Source organism: Schistocerca americana, chromosome X, assembly GCF_021461395.2.
Source record: "Schistocerca americana isolate TAMUIC-IGC-003095 chromosome X, iqSchAmer2.1, whole genome shotgun sequence".
Taxonomy (NCBI): domain Eukaryota; kingdom Metazoa; phylum Arthropoda; class Insecta; order Orthoptera; family Acrididae; genus Schistocerca; species Schistocerca americana.
Window position 1 is genome coordinate 573,385,893 of NC_060130.1, and position 17,681 is coordinate 573,403,573.

The following is a 17,681-nucleotide window of genomic DNA, read 5'->3' on the forward strand; positions in this document are numbered from 1 at the left end:
CTGGAAATAGCACGTCATTTTCTGTTTTGTGTTACATGTTTCAGAAATTGGTCTGCTGCGGAATCGAAACTGGTAATCACCAGGAAAAATAAAATTAATCCGATTTGGACTGATACTTCTTATTTACAGCTACCAGAGTTTGATCTCCTTTGTCAGCTGAGAAGACAAGACCATTCTGTCATTTACTACAGCCTCGATGTTACCATCCGCTGATTACTTCTAGCCGAACTTATGCCATCAAATACTAGCCACGTGGATGTTCTATACGGTAACCCGCACGTTTCTGGGTTGCTAGTTCAACACCTAGACTGATTGCTGGCTGAATACCTACATTGCTTTGGCTTCTGACCCGACTCAAACTTCTATTCCGTTGGCTTTTAACCTGCAGACTACTATTGGTTACTCACGGTTCCTAATACCACTTGTGTATCGCACTGTATCTTCCAAAAATTAAGAAAAATTGCTACACTCTGGACAGGAATCAGTATAGATAAAACTCTGCGATCCTTTGTAAAACCTTGCATGGTCCAAATTAATTGCTCTGGCAACAATAGGTGTTTGGAACGTCATTGTAATACAAGAATACAACCTGGGATATCCACGATGGCAGAGCACTATCTTAAATGACGAACATGCAATAAAATATCATTGCAAAAGTGGCCGTTGCAGCAATTAGTAACCGGGACTGTGTCTAACGGACTCTATTGAAAGTTTACCGAGTATCTTTCTGGTAGTGACAAAGAGTTTGCGTTAAATATCACTTTTTACCGGCATTTCAGCGCATTTTGGTGCTGTATGATGACACGGTACGGAATTTAGTGCATGTACTTTTTTCGACCACTCCGTCTCTGATGTGGCAACTCCAAACCTAAGTACTTCTAAAAATGACGTTCGCCTGATATTTTCCTTTCTGTCGCATTGTCTTCATATGTCACTGCCATTCATTCCTTTGTAGAAATGAGCCAATATCCACTTTAATACGATTTATTCTGCCGTTCTAACACAACTGACATTTCTGTGTCACTTCTCCTCGGTCTGCTACTATAGTACGTCTATGTCGCTACTTTCCTTGCTCTCCAACCCTTTAGCCTCGCAAAGATCTCTCCAGATTTACAGTGACAGTTTCAAGTTGTGATGTAACCCAACCTGTTTAGCAGTCAGTCCCACCTAAATACAGGTAACAACCGTAACCTAGGGTTATGCATTAGCATCTACATACATACTCTGCAAACCACCACACGGTGCATAGCGGAGGCTGATTTCGCCTCCCTAACTTCCACTTCAAGACACTCAAACCTCCTACCCAAATTATTAAAACACTATAATAACTGGCCTAAGTACTGACCACAAACTAACCTGGAAATTCTATTAACTTCCCAACAAAAAGCGTACAATAGACTAAAAGGTACTCATAGGCCTGTCTTGAGGATTTCGTCCTTTCACCAACATTCCTATCAGCAGACGCGCAAGTCGCCCAGTGTGGCGTTCAATGCCAGAAGTACTTGCCCTCGGCGGCCGAACTTCCTCGAATGGGGGACTCTCGGCCCACAATGCCGTACGCTCATTTCCATTTTTTCCGATCAGCAAAAGTCTTATCCGACCCATCTTCATTTCTTCAGCTTAGATTTTAATTGCACTCCATCAGACTTTCATCACTCATCTGATGTCCTTGAGCATCGGGCACTCTGTACCGCAGTCCGCGTCCGCCCGCCCTTACCCAAACGCATTCTACACCAGTTAATTAATTTTCAACCCTTCCTCAAATTTATAGAACACCAGCTTATGTCCTATACGTCTTGCAAACAAAGAACAGCCATGTGCTAGATGACATTCAAGTCACATATGGGAGAATTAAATAAACAATACACAAATAATTTCTATAGCATAATTTCAGCTGGATACAACACAGTGTTTAATCTGAGAATGGTGTGTAACTGGACAGCCGAAATTTGACATTAGTTCAATTTCCAATCCGGCGGCAAACCTGGATAGAATACAATGTTTGCCTCGCTACCTGACATGTAAGAGGCGTTCAAAATGTTTCCGTTTAAGGGCGTTGCTCCAGCGTATATGCGACCTGGCGCGACTCCGATGCAGATACATAAGCACTGACATGTAGGCAAGTGGTTAATGTGGCCTTCGAAAGCAAACTTTTTGATCGCCCCTTATACAGGGTGCCAATGGGCACTGATCTATGACAGTGAGGAAAATTAAAAATTTGTACCGAACTGAGATCCGAACCTGAGTCTCCAGCGTACTAGGCACATGCGCTGACTACTACGCCATCAGAACACAGTGGGCCATCACCACACAGTGGGCAACACAAGGCGACAGACTATCCTAGCACATCTCCTGTTAGCCCCCCACCCCTCCCCCCGTTCTCAGTTATTCTCGATGTAAAGCCACTTGCCTGTTATGTCCGGATGGCATAGTTGCCAGTAAGTAGGAGACTTAGGTTCGAATCCTGGTCCGGCACAATTTTTTAACTTTCCTCATTCATTTAAATCAGTGCCCACTGGTAGCTAATGTCTTTAATTCCTTTGTGTCTCAGTTTATTTGACTTGTAGTGCTTTACTTGTGCCCTGAGCCATGTATGGATAAAAATGTCGAGACTATTGTATCTAGAGGGTGTCACAGTGCCTTTGAAAAACGGTGAAGGAGACATATTGTATCAGTTTGATACTGAAGAAATCCTTGTCTCGAAACGAATGACTCGAGACTTAAGAATAGAAACGTGCTGTGGGATAGTAATGTCAATGGATGGAAAACCCTCAGTCCACACACTATAATTTACAGAAGAAAGAGTGTCACTCACAGCGCTGTATGGGCAGTAATACGAGCACGGTACCTAACTCCCACCATTCACACAAAGTGCAAGCTTCAATTCCTGCTACGTCGGAATTCGGGTCGTTTTGAGTCAGTGGGTAAGGCAGTGTTCTATGGACGATGCTCAGTTTTCTCCGTCTGTTCTTTCCTCAGTTGCAGCCTGTTTCATGAGAGATGTAATACTCGGTATGTCCCTACGCTATAGCTGTGAAGAGCTGACGATATATATTTGTAGTGAACGTGTAGGTGGGCATACTTAATTGTTGGTTAATAAGTCCGGGTCTGCTTCCTTCCCGCTTAACTTCACCAACTTCCACGATGTTGTAAACTATCCTACTTTACTTACGCTTGCGTATGTGATTCCAACCTGATACGGGTCCATCTCATTTTGCTCTGCGTCAGATATGCCCTGACGGGTGGATGGAAAAAGGAGGTCCAGTTTCGTACTCAGCTTGCTCACTTGCTCTGACCACTCATGACTTCTTCTCGTGTGGTTATGAGAAACGTCGTGTGTACGAGACAACTAACTAACTGGAAAGTATCTCCTGGCGAAAATTCCCGCTGTCTATGAAAGTGTTCGAACAACATTTGAATTGAAGACAGAACTTTCAGCGACTATGACATGCTTCATACAACCCAGGTGACATTTCATGGAAAAACTTTAGTTAATTAATCATGTTGGCCAGGATGTACAGATGAATAAAATTATTAAAAAAATGAGACTACTTGGATTTTCATCGTAGTGAGCAGAACAACGGTAAATTTGAAATTTTCTAATTTTTGGTTATAAACTGTGCTCCCTATCCTTATTCCAATTTGGTACATTTGCCTTTCTCCATCATCCCAAAACACACTATAGAGTTCTAAGCGTTAGTAGAAAAGGCAATCTCAAGATAAATTTCATGAACTGGTCTAATTATTTGCAAGTAGGGAGTCATTTCCAATACGAACTGCGCAGTCAGTTTTAATATCATAGTCACATATGGTTTGTTGTAATTATTCTCGACTTATACTTACAGGTCAAATAGATCATATTTAAATTTTTAATAATAATGTGACGAGCAAACACCATAACGATGACATTTCAATATTTCTGGACTATTCGTATTTTTTTCAATATTTAAGTTTTAATGAAACAGAGCAAATTACATACTTAATATTATTTGTGGTAATTAACTTGCTAGTTTTGTTTTGTGCCAACACATGTAATTTTATTGTACAAAAATACCAGTCAAATGTGGTTTACTTGAAACTTATTTCTTGCAGGTCACTCCAAGAACAGGGATATATGTACGAATTCTGAACTCTTCCCGTTAGTTGAAACCAGGACCTGCCCTTGCCGAAAGCAAGAGTTGCGGGTACTTGGAAACTGGTCGGAATGTATAATAGATACTGAAATAACATCAGTGAGAGCAAATGGAAGGCGTGTTAGTGGAGTCTGCGGATCGGGAACAAAATATCGTCGTGTGGGGTGTTTCAATACCACTGGACATCTTATAGAGCCAATGTGAGTTTTTAAAAGTTTCATGATGTTTACTTATTTCCAAGATGTAAACTATAACTTGGGTCTACAGTAATAAACTATATCATAAATATAAGCATTTGTTTTTCAAAATTCGAGAAAATTGTTAGGTCATAACTTCAGTGCACAGAACCGTTATTTTTCATTAATTAATTTCTTAGAAATGTGAAACTACGAGATAAAGTAGTGGAGAAAACGTCGTTAGTCTTATACGCATTTCCATAAATATCAGCCAGTGGATTACTTTCGTATTAAGACTTATTTAGAATTTCCGATCTGTCTCTGTTATCGCTAGCAAAACTGCAACTATACAAGTGGTTGTGCAGCTGCATGTAAGAAGAACCCTGTAAGAATACCATAGGTATGTCCAATATGCTGCGTCCTCAAAACTTTCTATCCAAAAGAAGAACGAATTTTGAAATGTCGTTTTCTCTCACGGAGTGAGACAACCACCTTATTCACCGACTGCAGAAATGCGATATGCACAAATACGTCATATAGTTTTTTTCAAACAGTAGTAATGTGTGTTTTGCGAAATGATCGAACAGCATTGTGCTTATTTGTAAAAAGGAACTTGAATAGCTGCTATATAAACTCCAGAAAAATACTGGAAAATAAGCTTGAGAGTTCAGTTTTATTTTCGATTGATCATGCGTAATGAACTTCACGTGAATCTCAAGAACAGTTACGACCAGACGATATGCGAGGAAAGTTACATGCCCTTCGCTGATGGAGACCTCAACTATAATAATGTCATATATCCTTATGTGAGCAGTCTCGCGCTTAACATCCCGATGTCGAGCGCCTGATGTCCCGTTCATCATTATCATCGTCACACAAGAGCAGTAATACGTAAATACTGGACTCACAAATCCATGGTTTTATTACGCAAACGTTACGACTAATTTCTCATGGTGTATTGCTACATTATGTCTCTCGGTTCGTGCCAAACCACTTTAATCACCACAAATAAGCGCAACATCACGAAGAAGAAAACTGAATGTGCGTCGCAGGGAATAAATAAGACCCTCTCCGTCAGCGTGGTTCAGCTGCATAGTGGGAAACATTCGAGGAGGGCGTGTACAGCAACCTAGAACTGTCCACGAACACTGAAAGATGTCGCTAAATACTGTGTAGAGCAGCAATCAACACACCGTCTGTTCTTATATTTTGTGTGACACTTCTAACATCAAAGCTAGCTGCTGAAAGCAAATGCAATAATAAGGTCGTGTGTTCGTAAGTTTAAAATATGTAAAACATAAAGAGAAGAAAGACTCGGATTTGAAAGATGAAGTGTATGCGATTGTTAAATAAGAATGGCAAGGATAGTAAACAGTCAACGTGTACATAACTAAATGGCACAGCTGATGTAGATGCACTTGGGAAAACAATATGGATGCAACACCATAGAAAATCTTATGAAAACATCAGAAAATATCGACCACATGAAGCACTGACAACATCAGCTTGTTGGGAGAGTACCTGGTATTAGCATGGACTCATCAAATGGCATCTCACGTAAAACAAGTGGATCGAGGCCTAGGCGCTCGCCTAGGAAATTGTTATGTGTTTCCAGGTGATGCAAATTGATTTCTGTCACATAAACGAAAAATACGTATGTGTTTACTGCATTGTTGTACATATATAAGCAGAATTCCGAAGCAACGCATCATTCTCACTCTTGTTTCCTAGAAGGTAGCTCTGACAAATTTCTTGAAAATCTTTGTAGCATCGTCCCTTCCAGTTTCCACCATCACCATCATCAAAACCAAGCTGTGATCGCGTCACCTCTTACGATCTAGCAAACGCAGAGGTGCTCAATTTTGATTAATGTCATTATGTGTACCCTAGTCACCCTCCCACGAGATACTGGAACCGTTGCGGTTCTATTCTGATACATGCCCATTCAGCAGCTACTCATATTCACATAGGTTGGCCGGAGTTAGATCCAAAGCGCGCGCATCTCACGTGATGGCATCGCAGATGCGATCCACAGACTTCGCATTAGCTAGCCTACGAGTCAACACAAGCACCCTCTATCCATCGTTGCAGTCACTGTAACATAATTCGGGAACGACAGTATGATGCATTGTTTTGGCGAAAATATTAGTAGTCATCGAGGCACTGTAGGCGAACAAACGGATGCACATGAATCGACCATCGATACCTGCATCGCTCGTTGCCAAAACTGTGTCACACTATCAGGAGCTGCATATCATTCCATACAGACATCCCCATAAGCGAATAACACCATCACCTGCCGAAACGACATCTCTGTTGACAAGCGACATGCATAACCTGCGACGTTTTCGTCGTACTCGTACGCGTACGAACATGTGCCACGACATATCAGTCTAAGTGACCTTTATTTGTGTTTTTAGCTTACAGTGGAGGTATTTCAGTGCTGATACTCATCACAGTGCACAGTGACATGCGGTAATCAGAGGTACACGTGTGGGCTGCTGACTTCTGTACCTCACAAATCCGTGGTTTTATTACGCAAACGTTATGACTAATTTCTCTGCAAGAGAGACACTCAGTAGCTCGGTACGGGCTTTTGTTGAAGTTTCGAGAACATGCCTTCACCGAGGAGTCAAGCAGTATATTGCTCCCTCCTACGTATATCTCACGGAGAGACCATGAGGATAAAATCAGAGATTGGAGCCCATACAGAGACATACCGACAGTCTTTCTTTCCACGAACAATACGAGACTGGAATAGAAGGGAGAGCCGATAGAGGTACTCAAGGTAACCTCTGCCACACACCGTCAGGTGGCTTGCGGAATATGGATGTAGACGTAGATGTAGATTACGATCAGATGGAGCTCGACGGTGCTGCTGCTGTTGACCGGTTTATGTTGTCCAGCGCTGAAATGGCAAGGAATCTGCTACACTGGAAGCCCGTCCATACACGCTGTACAATCTTCATAGTCGACGACGATCTCTGATATCAACACGTTAATACCCACTGCGAATGATTCTCGTGGTGATGATTTTATACGCCAATGGAATAGCACACACATTGGACACTCATGATCAACTGCACTGGTACTGTGCGTCTTTCCCATCCTTAGCACAAATTTCTTGCTGACAGACGGTACAACGTCTGACGACTGTGAACCACCTCACGCGCTGATCTAGATAATTCGCTCTGGCGACAGCAATACTCTTTCTCCAACACAACAGCTATCTATGTTAGTTTTCCTCGTGAATGTATTACGTTAAAATCAATGTTTTTGTGTGCCGAGTCGTTCTTACAGCTTTGTAAACGTCGAGTATCATCAAAACTTGACATATATATCTGTGGACATTAATATGAGGGATTTTCACCCTTCACTTTCATGATGGCTTGAAGCCTGCTGGGGGCACGTTCAGTGAGATGTGTGAATGTCTGTGGAGGAATAGCAGCTTGTTCTTTCTCAAAAGCTGAAACCAGAGAAAGTAATGATTTATTTATTTATCTATATATTCTTCATAATTACAGCCTATTATACGAGAAGCTAAAATAGGCCATACAAATCACATTTCCTTAGATAGTAATAAATTATGCATTAACTATTTTTTGGATACTTAATTTGTAAAATACTACAAGTACTTCTACTACTACAAATCTACAATAAAACGCTTAACCCGTTACCCAACTAGTAATACTATTATAAGCACTACAGAATATGTTTTGTGCTTGTTCATTTATTTTGGTGCATTTAACTTGTAGATGCATGTTTCTGCTACTGGATTCGCCCTCACACTACCCAGATCAAGAGCTATTGTCTGCTGGATTGCTTGAGGAACAGGAAGCACGTCAGCGGTGTATCGTTCGTAGAAGGTAATTCCACCCATCACTGTTACGTCTTGATGTCCACAATTCCATGATCACTTGCACCAAGGCAATGCAGCTTCTTGGGACACTATTTCATTCAGTGGTCGTCGATCTCAGTTATCTTCTCTCCATATGCAGATTGTGTTGTCCAGCCTGGATGACAGCATGCTGACTTATGGTTAACTGATGCCTCGTGAAGCCTTCCACGACCTTCGTGTATACTGAGGCTGCAGTATCGTCCTAGATGCGCCAGATCGACTCGCTCCTTAGTGCTGCTTTGGGATCCATCATCCTTGATACCTGACTTACGTTACCTGCCGAATCTTCATACACCACACAGTCCCACAATGTGTGTTCTGTTATGCCCACACTGCCGCAGGTGCAGCTATCATCCATCTGCTTCCTTATTTTGTATAGATACGTAGCGTACGAGACATACGTAATGTATCAGTCCACTTGACGGCTTAAGAAATCTACTTTTCAATCTCTCTCCGATGTTAAGGAGAAATTTGTATGTTCTCGTGCCTGTGCCTGAAGTGTCCCATTCATTTTGCCACAGTTGCAATACGCAATCTCTTATTGCTTTTTTATAACTGGCCTCAGTTCCAGGCACACTTCGTACCTCCATTTGATGGCCTTTCTTTAACTAGTAAAAGGCTCCCATTTTCCTGATTTCCAAGTCCGGTGGGCATATTCCTAGAATTACTAACAATGCATCATTTGTGGTAGAGCAATAGGCGCCCGTTAATCTTAGTAGCACTCCTCGTTGAACTCTTCTCACTAATGAGGCTGGCTTCACTAGCTGCAATCTATGAACCCAAACGCTCGCACCATATCTTACGACTGATGCTCATATAGATTGCTGGAATACTCTGATAGTTTTCAAGGGGAGCCGAAATTGCCTGCTTGCAATGGTTATAATTTTATTCATCACATTTTTACCTTTTCTGCCTGCTTTCTCTATATGATGTTACGACATTCGTTTCCCTTTCAGCATAAGATACGTTGTTTTGTGAGGCGTTAATGACAGTTTGATACTTCGACACCAGCCGTCAAGTTCGTGGAGCGCCGCATTACATTTATGTTCTATAATTATTCTGGAGGCACTACTCACGGCGAACAGTACGTCATCTGCAAATGCTACCATCCACTTATGCCACAGTTGCATGTAACTTCTGAAGTGTGGGCTGCAGTATTAAATCCTAAAACTCTGGGCCGCACATTGATCTCTGCGGACAGACTTTTGTCTTCGTTACTTTCTTTCCTGGGTATGTTAAAGAAGCATGTTGCCCGTGGCAATAATCTCTCAGGCAATTGTACACCGCTTTTGGACACTCAAAATCCCTAAGGTGAACACAGAAATACGGCCACTATAGGTTATCGAAAGCTCCAGCAATAACAATCATCATCGCTGGAGAGTTCGTAGAATGAGTATCTGTTGGTAGCAAAATCGCCTTATTAATTGCGTCTGCAGTTGACTTGCCTGTTCTAACCTGTACTGGTGAACGTTCATCCCGTATTGCAGTCTGTTATCTTCTTATCTTCTGCATAATAGTTTGCCCGCATCTCGTGGTCGTGCGGTAGCGTTCTCGCTTCCCACGCCCGGGTTCCCGGGTTCGATTCCCGGCGGGGTCAGGGATTTTCTCTGCCTCGTGATGGCTGGGTGTTGTGTGCTGTCCTTAGGTTAGTTAGGTTTAAGTAGTTCTAAGTTCTAGGGGACTTATGACCACAGCAGTTGAGTCCCATAGTGCTCAGAGCCATTTGAACCATAATAGTTTTTTCAAATATCTTGCCGAGAAAATTCAAAAGATAAATTGGTCTGTAGAATTTGGGTATTATCGGATACTTATCTTGCCCTTTAATAATTATTCCCACTTCAGCTATTTTCCACGGTGCAGGGACCTTTCCTTTCGTAATACATTCGTTGTACAGTTCGTGCAAGTAACTGTCTGATTGGTCACATAGTGCTTGTATTACTTCGGCAGGGATCCCATCTGTCATGGAGATTTATTTTTTAGTCTTAAAATTATTTGTTTAATTTCTTCTTGTGCGAGCCGCGTGGGGTAGCCGAGCGGTCTAGGGCGCCTTGCCAAAGTTCGCACGGCTTCCCCCGTAGGAGGTTCGAGTCCTCCCTCGGGCATGGGTGTGTGTGTTGTCCTTAGCGTAAGTTAGTTTAAGTTAGCTTAAGTAGTGTGTAAGCATAGTGACCGATGACCTCAGCAGTTTGGTCCCATAGGAACACCAACCAACCACTCTTCTTGTGAGAAGGAATACACAAGGTTATTGTTTCTATAGTCTTCTCATAACATTTTTCGTATCCTTTGCTTCCATCGTTCCATTTTTTTCTTTCTTTTTTTGCATAACTCTTGTTTACAACGTAGTTTAACGTACCTGTGTCTACGCAATCTTTGGACTCTTTCTTCTTGGGTCACGCTGCTCTGGTATAGATAGCTTTCTAGATCTTCTTGTTTCGCATCTTAATTTATGCATCACCTCGCTCCAGATGCAAGATACTCCTGTAGAACGACCTCTTCTGGCAGGTATCGATTACTCCATTGCTCTATGAATAGCCACTGTCAGATGTTGCGCTTTAACAACTACGTTATCACCCAGTGATGGACACCCCGGACGCTGAAACACCCTTCTTAGTTGTTCTCAGTTAACGTCCTCATGTTGTATTTGGGTCTTATGAGCACGTTTTCTGAAGTGTCTTGGATTTCCCTTGCAGCTATGGTATAGTGTATGATATGGTCACTTGATGTCATTCCACTCTCAATCTTCCAGCCTTTCGTACGGAGCGCCGCTGCCGTATTTCCTGAAGTGACGCCAATATTTAACATTGTTCCGACCCTCCCTTCGTAGGTTGGGGCATTGCGATGTGGATTCAGTACCTATAGGTTGAGTTCTTCTAGTTGTCTTTCAAGGTCATCAGTCAGGCGGCTATGCCACAATACTAACTTCGCATTTGCATCAATGGGGTACAACAAGAACTTAGTTCGTCCTAAGTGAGTAACATCCTTTAGTGTTAGCAGATACTCGTCGATATCAACACTAAACTGAAAATACATGGAAATCAGGTTGCAACTCTTCCTTCCGGTTAAATTTTCCACATAGATTACGTGTTCTGATCAGTACTGTGATATTTTTGTACCTGTAATGGCCTTTTTACGTACTACTATTGCTGCTATAGGATTTTGCCCTTGTGTGACTCTCTGGGCATTTATTGGCAAACTGGGCATCTTTAGTAACTTCGTATACGGTTCTTGGAGGCACAATGCATCTAACTGCAACTCCTCTGCGACTCTTGTAGCATCATGCAATACGCTGACACTTCTCATGACATTAAGCTGTCCTATCTTTATCTCCATTAGGTATATATTCGAAAGTCTTGTCCTACTCGTCTGTAATCCCATGGTACAAGACCATGCGTCATTACAAAGTGCTTGTACAACGTATCTAAGGGGAATGATTCATTTCCTTTAGCAGAAACCTGCTTCAAAAACCTCTCTAGTTTTCCCACTTTTGTTGGCAGATTGTTCACTCTGAGATAGATTCTATCTCCAAAAACAAGTACAGGAAAAGTAATATACTTCCCTTCTGGATGTTTATACCTTACTTGACGTCTTAGAGATGTAGTAAGCTTCATCGGCTCTTCCGGTCTAATGAGTTGCATAACGTCCTCTTTGCTTTCATAAATTTGTAGCGGGTCTGTTCTGGTGTTTTGTTGTTTCCTTCTTTGTAGTAAGTGTTCGTTTCCTGTACGAACTGGCTCTGAGTGTATTCTGTGTTTGTTATAGATTCATGTCCTGCATTGGCGAATCTTCTTTTACTTCTGTAACAGCACATTGTAATCCTCAGGATGTGTGCTGTCGCATTCTACGTACAACTGCCCAGTTTGTGTCACCAAATTCTGGTCGCTGTTATCATATATCATCCCTACATCCGCCTACCATCTTACTTCTCTGTTATACCACATAGATCTGAAATTTCCCCAGAAACTTCTTTTCCTGCCTTTTCGTAGGTGCACGATGCTCTACTTCGGTCTGTGTTGCTTGCTCTTTTTTATGGTACTTACTGCTCACTTTTTGCTAGAAATTCCTCGCTGTTATCCTCCACGATGATGAGTTATATTTCTTACATAGGCGGCACTTGATGACGTCATTGGAGTCCTCATTGCTTTTTAGTGTTATGAGATGCTATCCACAAACCATAATAGTGTTATCGTATGTTTGGGGTGTGGAGCGAAGTCGACGTTCTAACTCATCCCAGAGATGTTCCAATGGGTTGACGTCAGGACTCTGAGGAGGTCAATCCATTTCAGGACTGCAGGACTGTTATTGTCCACAGATCACTGCCTTACAGATGCTGCTTTATGACAGGTTGCACTGTCATGCTGATACATCTCCAAACTTTTCCTCTACTGTACACAGTACACAATGCTGTAAAATGTCGTCATATCCTTCCACATTTAGCGTTTTCTTAAGAGCAGTAAGGGGACCACGTCCTAATCACCGAAACACCGCCTTTCTGGAGGAAAAATCTGTCCACAGTTCATAGGCTGGTTTGAACAAGACAGTGCTTCGCTGAGTATGGTCCTAGTGCAGTTGGTATGCGATTGCCTCCCTCCGACCGCGAACTGTCTTACCCACCAATCATAGATGATACTGTAGGTTAACGTGGACGCCGAATCGCGGTACGACACTCCTATGCCAACGCTACCTCCTCCGCACTACGCATGATAGCACGTAACGATCTCTAGGTATTTGCCCAGCCCAAGTCCTTCGATCAGATTTCCACAGGGTACAGAGTGATTCACCACTCTAAATCACTCGTTTCCAGTCGTCCACTGTCCAGCTGCGTCGATTAACACGGAGTGCATGCAGATACGTGTGGCTTATGAGGAGCTGCTGGACCGTTGTATCCCATTCTTTTTAACTCCCTACACACAGTTATCGTGCCAGCTAGAATCCATATTGTGTAAAGATGGAAGGGATAGGGATTAAGCACGACTCTCCATCATCTGTCGTGTTACTAACATACCCGTAACGTAAGCTGCTCAAGGACATACTTCACATCGATTTCCTAAGATTTCTGTGCCCAGTGCCCCTGTTCAGCATGATAATGAACTTAAGGCCATAGTTCGTGGTATCTAAAATACGCAACGAAGTGTCGATATATTTCTCGACCTGCGGCCTATTGTCAGCTGAAAACGTCTGGGAAGCGTTATGTCGTCTGTTCCATATTCAGCCACAGACCTATATTCTGACTGACACACAAATATACAAGGTGATGCTCGTCACAATTCTGGATCTCTAAGATCAGATGCTTCGGCCAATGGCTGCATTTCCTACACTCAAGTTTTTCCGCTCTCTGTCTGACTTGGCTGTGCGTCATTCAGACATCCCTTGATTATTATGATGTCCTCATATGATCCCAGTCTGCATATGTTATTCGTAGATCTACAGCCTGTACGAATCTCAAAAGTACAGGTCATATGCAACATGCAACAATCAAATTGAAGATCCCAGTTAGAGTAACGAATTTTGCTGAACTGTTTGATGGTGATCTCCCCTTGTGAATGTATAAATTTACATGTCCATGACTGTAGGTTTTCTCTAAGTGGTTGGTTGTTCACATTTACATATTCGTGCCTTTGCACTTGGTCCTCAAGACCGTCGTGAATCAACTGTTACGCTAGCATAAATCCTGTGTAAAGCCCTAAACAAACAAACAATGTTATTCAAAAATTACACGCAGCATGAAGCGAGTGTGTTGTCGGCAGCCTTTCCTCTGGGATTAGAAAATGCGACATGCACTGCCTGACAAAACAGGGAAGCATCCAGCAGACGTGGTCGGATGTCGATGTTTTGTCGTACACGTACTCACAGTTGGCGGGAATGTAAATCATTAGGGCAGCAATTATCTGTGACAGGTAGAACAGTCACCATAGTGCATTGGTATTGTTAGTGTTTAATGCTGTTACCATGCCTGGTGGGGTATATGAAGGTTCTGACCAGCGTTAGATGTCGTCTGATCACTGCGAACGACATAGAGATGCCACGTACACGTATGAGACAGCGTTATCAGCACTTGACAGAGTTTGAAAGGAGCCTCATTGTGGGTCTGCATTGCGCTGACAGGTCCAATAGTGCAATATCCAGATTTGTGGCCCAGTCAGATGTTACAGTTGTACGACGTTTGACTCCTTGGGAATGTGAGGGCAAGCGTACTTGAAAAAGTCCTCACTCAGAATACTTGCACAAGGTCACAAGAAGATGTAATATAACTTTATGTTCGAAGTTTACTTGTTCAAATAAACAAACGGTCTACTGTTTCTGATGCAGTACAACAAAAGAAAATAAACGTTCTCCAGTAATTCTTCTTAGTTATGTGAAGGAAAAGTTCGTCCCAAACAATCCTTCTTCAATGAAACGAAACGAAATGAAAAGTCTGTCTTCAAAACAAAGTACGTATTTAGAGCTCTATCTTACGAGCAGCACTACTTGTTCTTGGCGCAGAACATCAAGGCTCGGAACACAGGCCGCGGGAGCGCAGCCTGGTGACGAAGGCGACATCCGACCCAAGGCGGTGTCCAAACGGTGATGGTAACATCAGTCGCTGGCTGCCGAAGACGGAACTGGCTCTTGACGGCTCCACGTGGGCAGAAGTACCCATGTGGCGGAAGATTACAATTTTCCTATTGACTATCGAATTACGGCGTATGCAGCAAGACTTACATGTTTAGAGCTACCCCTGTTGCTATCTTTCTGCACCCTCTGGCTGGTTACCTGGAGGCCCTCTGGAGACTGAGCCAGATATTGCGTAAACCAGCCTCAATGCAGGATTTAAGTTAAGGATAACCCTTAAGCACAGAGTCGTCGATGACGTCGCTGTCTCTGTGGTCGTCGTTGGGTCGAGATGTAGACGTCCGAGGCTCGCATACGTGGGAATGACTGGAGGTGATGCTGGCAATGTGAGGTCCTTAGGTCCTTGGTGTCCGCAGGAGACCCCACCATGTCCAGTGTACCTGGAACAGAGAATGGTATAAGAGGCTCTGGTCGAAGAAAGGAACCATGCCGGGGGCATATCTTTTGAGTTTCTTGTGGCATCGTGTGCCGTCTGGGAGAGTAACCAGGAGCATGGCACTGCCACGTAGACAGGAGATTGTAGTGGGAAGCCACCAGGGCTCTCTACAGACAAGATTCATAACTCAGGCAGAGTCGTGGAGTGTGAACCTGTATCGACAAGGTGGGGTTTGTCCTGAGGGTGAAGGATGGTCCGAAGATAGAAGATGTCAGCCATGTAGCGTCTCCACAGGTCAAGACCCACCTTGTGGGCGACTGAGCACAACATCCAAGGAATGGTGACGTCAGAGTTTGGACACTTGAGTTTTAAAAGTCTGATCAAAATGTGTGGGCACACTATTTGAATTGGGGTCAAAAGAGACAGTATCGTTCAAAGAAATACCATTGGAGGCACAAAAGGACGAATAATCAGAGGATGTAAATTGTGGGCCATGGTCGGTTACAATGGTTTCTGGGAGTACTTCCAGGGCAAAAATCTGTGTCAGAGCCGTAACGGTCTGAGTAGCATAGGTAGATGTCAGATGGAAGACAAACGGAAACCCCGTGCCAGCATCCATTGTGATGAGCCATGAAGTCCAGCAAAGGGTCTGACAAAGTCAGTGTGGAGGGGGGACTAGGGGGTGAATGTTTTTAGCGAACCAAAATATCGGTGCATTGCAGGGGCTTGCATGCTATGACTTGTAGGTCAGGCTGTAACGAGGTCTGTGATGGAGGCATCCATGCCCCACCAGTGGACATGTTGTGTGACCTGTCACTTCATGAGGATGTTCCCCCCAATGGCCCTCATGTAGCAAGTGGAGAATGCAGTTGTGGAGGGCCCCAAGAATGACCATCCGAGTGCAACCATTGCCACCCTGTACCAGAACAATGCTGTCCCATGAGTAAAGCTCCTGTCGATGTGCCTAGAATGCCTGTATATCCAAGTATACGAAGGTCATGTGTTTAGTCTTCCAGCCTGACTGGACATGCCGCAACACATCATGTAGGATGGGGTCGCTTGCCATGCGCCATTGGAGGAGGTCCACGTAGAGTCAAGCTGTGGGATGGCAGCAGAGTCCAGGTGAAAGTGCACTTCAGGCTTTGCATCAAACATCGGATCTTACCGCACTAGTAACCTGGAAAGAAGATGCAGTTTAGCATGGTGCATGGTTGCTGAAACTTGATCTCGTAAGTGTAACTGGAAAGAAAGAGAGCTCATTGTTGCAGGTGGCACGCTGTGTTGGTAGGGATTAGAGATGAAGACTTGAGGAGACACAGCGAGGGCTTAACATCCATGAGGTGAGTGAATGCCCAGCCATAGACATAGTCACAAAGTTTCTTGATGCTGAAGATGATAGCTAAATCTTCCTTTTCGATTTGACTATAATTATGTTGGGCTGTATTGAGAGTCTCTGACACGAATGCAATCGGGTGTTCCACACCATTGACCACATGAGAAACTGCCGCCTCTACTCCATAGCTGGGTGCATTTGTGGCCAGAATGAAGGGTTGGGAGGAAACATACGTCATCAAGCACATGGCCTGGAGGAGAGACTGTTTCAGAGCCCAGAACGCCCTGCCATATTGCAGGGGCCACTGTCACTGAACATTCTTGCAAAGCAGGTGATGTAAAGACTCAGCGATGACAGCCAAATGTGGGATAAAATGCTAGTAGTACGTCAGATGCCCCAACACCGACTTCAGTTTGGATATATCCTGAGGAACTAACAATTTTTGGATAGCTTTCATGTCTTGAAGAATAGGATGAATACCTGAAGCACTGAGCACATGTCCAAGATATTCCACTTGTGGCACAAGAAAGTCAGACTTGTCTTTGTTACATTGGAGCCCTCCACGATCAGATACTGGGAACAAGATGTCAAGATTATGTGCTAGGACGACAGCAGATGCACCAGTCACTAATACGTCGTCCAGGTAGTTAGCAGTTCCTGGAATCTCACACAGAACGTTTTCAAGGTATCGCCGAAATATTGCCAGTGCAACTGCAACACCATAAGGAAGCTGACTATATTAGAACAGGCCAAACGGCTTATATGCCATCAACACTACTCATGAGGCTGCATCTAAAAGAACCTGAGGTTATGTGTCACAAAGGTCAACTTTGGCGAACATTTTGCCCCTGCCTATTTTGGTCAAGATCTCTACCATTTTTGGAATGGGTAGGAGTCAATGACAAACTGAGCATTCACTCTTGCTCTAAAATCTCCACAAAAGCGTTGGGCCGTGTTGGGTTTTTCAGTGATAACCGTGGGGTAACCCAACAGGTGTAAGGATGCCGTCGTCTTGCAAACATTGAAGCTCCTACTTTAGCTTGCCCCTGAGGACAAATAGGACCATGCAACAATTACAGAACTTAGGAATGGCAGTAGGGAGGAAGGTTATATGAGCCTCGAAACCCCAGACACCAGACGAGAGCACGGAGAATAC

The 17,681-nt window shown here is 43.5% G+C and overlaps 1 protein-coding gene across 1 annotated transcript in view; it reads left to right on the forward strand.

Moving 5' to 3' along the window:
• The window catches only part of LOC124555261 (thrombospondin type-1 domain-containing protein 7A-like), a 1,197,505-nt gene that overhangs the window by 990,577 nt on the left and 189,247 nt on the right, over window positions 1-17,681 (forward strand). The window contains exons 18-19 of the mRNA XM_047129129.1: window positions 4,093-4,333; window positions 8,065-8,175. Of these exons, the coding sequence (XP_046985085.1) occupies window positions 4,093-4,333; window positions 8,065-8,175 (352 nt within the window). The remainder of the gene's footprint in view (window positions 1-4,092; window positions 4,334-8,064; window positions 8,176-17,681) is intronic.